Source organism: Doryrhamphus excisus, linkage group LG10, assembly GCF_037039965.1.
Source record: "Doryrhamphus excisus strain RoL-2023G ecotype Guam linkage group LG10, RoL_Dexc_Guam_v1.1, whole genome shotgun sequence".
In the NCBI taxonomy this organism is placed as follows: domain Eukaryota; kingdom Metazoa; phylum Chordata; class Actinopteri; order Syngnathiformes; family Syngnathidae; genus Doryrhamphus; species Doryrhamphus excisus.
Window position 1 is genome coordinate 17776519 of NC_136366.1, and position 6267 is coordinate 17782785.

At 42.0% G+C, this 6267-nt stretch overlaps 1 protein-coding gene across 1 annotated transcript; it reads right to left on the minus strand.

The window, feature by feature from the left end:
• Positions 1-847: 847 nt before the first annotated feature.
• LOC144901172 (ras-GEF domain-containing family member 1B-B-like) lies at positions 848-5924 on the minus strand. The gene is made up of 11 exons (XM_078794357.1): positions 5859-5924; positions 5659-5778; positions 5447-5584; positions 4675-4857; positions 4459-4521; positions 4248-4325; positions 4042-4144; positions 3800-3879; positions 3524-3715; positions 3238-3361; positions 848-945 (listed from the first exon to the last, which is right to left on the minus strand). Exons 1-11 carry the CDS (start codon positions 5922-5924, stop codon positions 848-850), a joined length of 1245 nt encoding a protein of 414 aa, XP_078650483.1.
• Positions 5925-6267: the final 343 nt, after the last annotated feature.

The window sequence follows — 6267 nt, forward strand, 5'->3', positions numbered from 1 at the left end:
GCTATGTGTATTGTTCAAGTCCGGCATAGCGCCAGTTAGCCATACCCTTACAGACTCCACACCCGTTCTAACAGGCTCGCTAATCACCTGTCCCCCGACTTGTTCTAGTGCAGGATGTCATGTGGGACTTAAACAGTAATCTATATTTCTGGAAAGGGTAAGAGCACCTTCCCCATTAGGGTGAAGGCCATCTCTACCAAACAGTCGGGGGTTCCTCCAGAAGGAAGGCCAGTTATCTACAAACTGAAATCCCTGTTCGTTACAGAAGCCAGCCAGCCACCGGTTTAGCGAGAATAATCTACTAAACCTCTCATCATTGCCTCTCGCAGGCAAGGGACCAGAGACAACTACTCGATGCCGACACATCTTTCTGGCGAGATTACAAGTCCTTGCTATGTTCCTTTTTGTAATCTCTGATTGCCTCATCCTAGTGTCATTGGAGCCGACGTGTATCACTATATCAGAGAAACTAGTGTTGTTTGCTTTATGCCGGTGTTTGGACCTGTTGCGAGTCAGCTCCCTAAGGCTAGCTTCAATATCGGGTGCTCTGGCCCCAGGAATACACATTACGGTGGCTGGGTTCTTAAGCTTAATGTTACGGGTGATGGAGTCACCTATAACTAATGTGCGGGAGCCAGTAGACTGTGACATCGTGGGGCTTTCTAAGGGAGTGTAACTGTTATGCGTCTGAATTGGCTCACCGCGGTTAGCCGGCCGCTTAGGGCTAATGCTAACCAGACTAGTAGGTTGGCTACAACCTACGCTATCCGGTGTGCTTGACACATCTATCGTTACGAAATTACTCTCCTCTAGTTGGCGGACACGTTCCTCCAGCAGGGAAAGCCTCTCAAGGAGGAGGGAACAGGAGTTGCAAGAAGCCATACTCACGTTTCTTGTTGATCGGCGAGTTAGTAGGAAACTTGAAGAACAACTCCGGTGACACCGCTGGAAGTCCAAGTCGACGGGCAAGCTTGGTCCAGTCAGTCGTTTTAGTTTAAGAAAAAAAAATTGGTTGAGAAAAAAAGTCTAGAAGAAAAGATCTGTTGAAGATCGGAATGAACGGAGCTAGCTTAATTGAACGAGCGCGCGCGCGAGCAGTCTGTCAGCACAGGAAGTGACGTGTTATAAAACTATAATTGCAAAACTATAAAAACAAATGTATTAACCGGGGGGAATGTTAACTGAGGTTCCACTATCATTATTTTGTCCTCATGCCACTCCTGCCTTGTTTTGTTTGTTGCCTTCAAACTCCTTGCATCACCGTTAGTGATTTATCCAGTTCTTCCCATGGCCCTCTGCAAAGCTTTTTGTTGTTGTATTTTTACCATTCATGGTTTTAGTACTTTATTTTTTTCAAAACACCATGCATCACTCTAAATTTATCTAAATTTTTTCAAGTAATGAAGACTCTTGAGTTCTTGAGTCTTATTTGCAAGTATTTGTTCTCTGTGGTCCGACAGTTAAAAACTACCACACATACTGACATTCATTCCTTAAAATGCATGTTTTGGGCTGTGGAAGGTTACCATAGTAGGAAGAATAATAAACTCCATATGTATGTATCACTATTATATGAATTAAATGCACTTACTTTGTTGGAAATTCTGCCGGGTGTCTTAGTGGTGTCTGATATCTGCAGTCAGATGTTTCTGTGACAGATCAAAACCTGTTTGTGGTACAGTAAAGTCTCGTTATATCGATATCGGTTATATCGAAGTACTGCTTATTACGATACTATTTTCATTTCCCGGCAAATTTCTAGTCTTTTATGATATAATTAGTTCCGTTAGTACGATACCCGGTTATTATGATAATCTGGTTACTACGATGCCCTTTTCATCTCCCGCCAGCCAATTTGGTCTGCTTATATCGATACAAAAGCAGCTTAAATCAATCTTTGCTTAAGGATTTCAATACCAAAAAAGAACACGGCTGCTTCCAGTCAACTTTATTTTTCACACTTCCACCACCAGAGCACAGCACACACACCGATTCCGGCACTTCCTGGTTCACAGGTCATGCTCAACCCGCCCCACATAGCTGGCCAAACACATGCCTGCAACAGAAGAACCAACTGACATAGCATACACACCTATTCCAACGAAGACACAAGCGTACAAATACATGTATTTAATTGTGTTGTATTCAGATATCTTTTTATCGCTTGCAATAATCACTGTTTTTCATATGTACATGCTGGCGTTCGTGGTTTCTCTCGTGTGTATAGATTCTATACACACGAGAGAAACCACGAACGCAGTTGGTTCTTCTGTTGCAGGCATGTGTTTGGCCAGCTATGTGGGGCGGGTTGAGCATGACCTGTGAACCAGGAAGTGCGGGAATCGGTGTGTGTGCTGTGCTCTGGTGGTGGAAGTGTGAAAGATAAAGTTGACTGGAAGCAGCCGTTCGCCGTGTTCTTTTTTGGTATTGAAATCCTTAAGCAAAGATTGATTTAAGCTGCTCGACATTGTTCTATACTATAGAACAATGTCGAGTGCATTATTGCCCACTTTTAATGCAGTTCGGCGCAGGATCGGATATATCGACAGTCCGGTTATATCGATATTTTTTCCGACTCCCGACAATATCGATATAACGAGACTTTACTGTATTTGTGTTGGCCCCTGCTGTGCGGCCTACCCCCCGCCCCCCACTTCTCTCTCTCTCTTTCTCTCTCTCTGTTTAGGTTACTGCAATATCTGATGCAATACCAATACCTAATGCAGGTGAACTCCCGATAAACAAGATCACAGCAGAGGAACCAGAGTACTGACACAGACATCAGTGTTGTTACTGAGCAGGTCTACAAGAACTAAATTGAAAGCTTTTAAAATAAAATACGAATAGAAAATACTTATCTTCTACAAGATGGATGGATGGATTCTATGGATGGAGCAGAACAAAAGTGAGTGAGCATCCTGAATGATGCTGGACTGATGGGACAGAGGATCTTCAGAGAAAGAAAGGAATATAAGAATGGTTTTGAATGGTTTATTGTTTTTTCTTTTTTTTTAATTTTTGTGTGAGGAACCCCCAAAAAGATGGACGGCTGTCCTTCACGATGCCTTCAGAGATCAGATGGAGCTCTGCAGAAACAAAACACCACACATAACTTTAACTAATTGTCTCATAAAAAAATAATACATTCATCCCTAATCCACATGCAGTCATTTTTATCCATATAATGTACATGATAAAGTATAAAACAAGACAAGATATAACAGCGGGTTGATTTACCGTCTTCGGTGATGATCGGCATGGTGATGAGAAACTGAAGGATTGTCTCATCTCTGTGGAATGGGCATATGGCCTGACGCCAGAGCAGAAACTGGCTGATCGGCTTTGTAATATCTTCCAGTTTCTGAAAAAAAAGAAAACACATTTGAGTCAAATCTAATCATAGCTACCTACACTTACATACACTATACTCATCCATGTTTTATTTATTACATTTGTGTGGTTTATTTGGTTAAAGTACAGATTAATGATGAAAACTGAGGTGTGTGTTTAATTGTGTACCAACCTCAAGGATGATGTGTCCATTAGGAAGCCTGCTAGCACAGCTTTCATCCAGGAAGAAGATGTCCTTCATGAGAAGACAGAAGAAAGGAATGACAATCTTCTCCTGGGTGCTGTCAGCAGTGTTGGACATCTCAGTGGCGTCATGGAGCGCAGTGCGATAGTTCTTGAAGTTTTTGGATGGGTCCATCAGGTTCTGAGACAACCAAGAATAAGGCAATGATAGTGTACTGTGTCCTCCATGATGGTATTTAGTATTTGGTCATGTGATTTTTCTCACCTCTAAGGTTTTAAACCTGTGAATGTTGTCTTTATTCCAGGTCTTTTTCAGCTTGGAAATACAGTTCATGTTCATCCCCGCTGAAAGGTAGAATCACAGATTTAGTGACACACACAAAAAGAGTCCATCTGTGCTTTTTTTGTAAGACAACAATACTTCACTATCAGGTCTAGAAAAAGAAAAAAGAAAAACTCAAAAGCTGGAACAAAAGGCAGCAGAGTTCATGGTAAAAAAATACTCACCAATGATGGCCATTAGGGAGTTGAAGTTTCCAATATCCAAACACTGCTGAGCCACATCGATGAAGAACTTGACCACTCGATCTCTGTGTTTCTTCTTGGTCGGCTGCAATGCCAGAACACGAATAAGTCACAGACTCCTAAACAACCCGTATGGAGCGCCATGAAATCTTTACAAGCTGACTAAATGCAAACACCAGTGAACATACCATACAGATCTCAGTAGCCACAAGGGAGCTCAGTCTGTTGAACCACCTCACATAAGCCTCAAGGTTGCTGCCCTGACACTGAAAACATGCACATGAGAGACAAAAAAGACCAACACACAAACACCTGTAAGTCAGTAAGTAGGGAAAATTGGTCATGTAATGTTTTAAGTCCAGACACACACAGACATAATAACTGTCACTGCACATCTACCTTAGGGTTCTTCACTGCAAATGATTGGGTGAACTCCTCCGGCCCGATCAAACTCATCCTGTCCTGGAAGAAAAAGAATGAGCAATAAAAGTTAAATGGTGATGAAGAAAAATCTTTCAAAGTTGTATTTGTACACCACAACCACATATTTACTATATGACTAAAGGTGTGGTTAGTGTACAATATCATACTATGGAGTCCCAAGTAAGTGCTTACTATTTCAATGTGTGTGAGCTGCTGGGCGAAGATGATGGGGTCATCGCACATGCTCAGTATGCCGCTTCTTTCCTCCGGTTCCGGTGAGGCAGGATGCTCGGCTAGCATGGAGTTTAGCACAGCGAATGTTGACTTGCGTTTCATAAGACGGTCAGTCGCCTGCTGTATGTCTCGTAGTGAGTACTAGTGACAAAAAGAAAGGGAAAAAATATATCATATGAATAGAAAGTGATGACGAGAGAATTGTGTGTCAGTGCCATTAGCTGACCAAAAGACGCATATGCACCATCTAGTGACCAAAATGAGTTTAGCGCCCTCTAGTGGACAGAACAAAAAGTAGCATCAGTGCAGTCCAATGGAATTGAATGGGGATTTACAGCTCTATAATATAGTATATAATATAGTTAGTGTCATCTAGTGTGGTAATTTTCAACCACTGTGCAGTGGTGCACTAGTGTGCCGTGAGGAATTTTCACTTTTTTTATGAAATTAACATTTATTCATAATTTTCTGCAAATATTATGTAATTGTCTAGTGTCCGTGGTGTAACGACTGCCCGAGCAATGTAATATTCGTCCGTGTGGGAACACGAAGCAGATTGCATCGTTCCTACAATAGACTAGTGATGCACGTGAGAGGTCATGGCGACATTTTGTAACATTTTGGGTTAGTGATGTGCCGCAAGACCCCCCCCCCCCAAAAAAAGGTGGCTCAGGAAAGGTGGGGAAACACTGATCTAGTGTTTGATGTACGGAGGAAATGTGACACTAACCTCGTCCACGCCAGCTACATGATGTGTTATATCTCTGAGAGAACGCATCATCCGCTCATCGCTGAAGTCGTGTGGAAAGGCCTCAGTCCACTCAGTCATCAGCTGCACCAGCTTCTTCGCCTCTTCGTAGAGACGTATCTGAAGAAACATCAAATGTAAGCATAAATACCTTGTCAGTTATTACAACTTGTTGTCAGTTGTAATCTACAGACCTGATCTAGCAGGTCATCTCCAGAGCCCTGCTCCAAACACAAGTGGCAAACTCGTGTCATTAGATCATAGGGCTGCAGGAAGAGACGTGAAGTCAACAGGAAGTTGAAGGCGTACGGCTTCTAATGATGTGAAGGACACAGAAGGGGATGGTGAGGACAAGTGAGGCTGACAAGTGCATTGACAGAAAGATGGAACTCACATCAGGGTAGTAATCCATGTGTTGGATCAGCGCCTCAAGAGATGCTGAAACCAAATTGTTTGCCATTTGCCTGTAATTGAACATGTTCACCTGCAAACAAGACAATAAACAACAAAATATTATTTTCATTCTCGAAGTCAACGTGTAAGTAAACAAGTGCAAGTTAGTCGTTATATTTCATATTATAATTAACACGTTACTACACACAAATCACACGTTACTAGCCTGTAAAAATTAACAAAACTAACTAACAAAGCAGAACATCTAATATCAGCAAATTGTTTTACGATGTATTTTTTTTAAGCCGTGCGTTTTATTTTTTCCAGCGTACCTGTCCAATGATGCAGCTCAACGTTCCGTTAGCCGTTAGATGAAAATTATTTATGAATTGTTCGTTCGATGTACTTTC

Excerpts from the sequence above, each read along its gene's own strand:
- LOC144901172 (XM_078794357.1), bottom strand. The coding sequence starts at position 5,924 with ATGGCAAACAATTTGGTTTCAGCATCTCTTGAGGCGCTGATCCAACAC. Across the intron at positions 4,326-4,458 it reads TTGCAGTGAAGAACCCTAAG|TGTCAGGGCAGCAACCTTGA; the intron begins GTAGATGTGCAG and ends GCATGTTTTCAG. Across the intron at positions 946-3,237 it reads GCCGATCATCACCGAAGACG|CGGTGTCACCGGAGTTGTTC; the intron begins GTAAATCAACCC and ends TTGGACTTCCAG.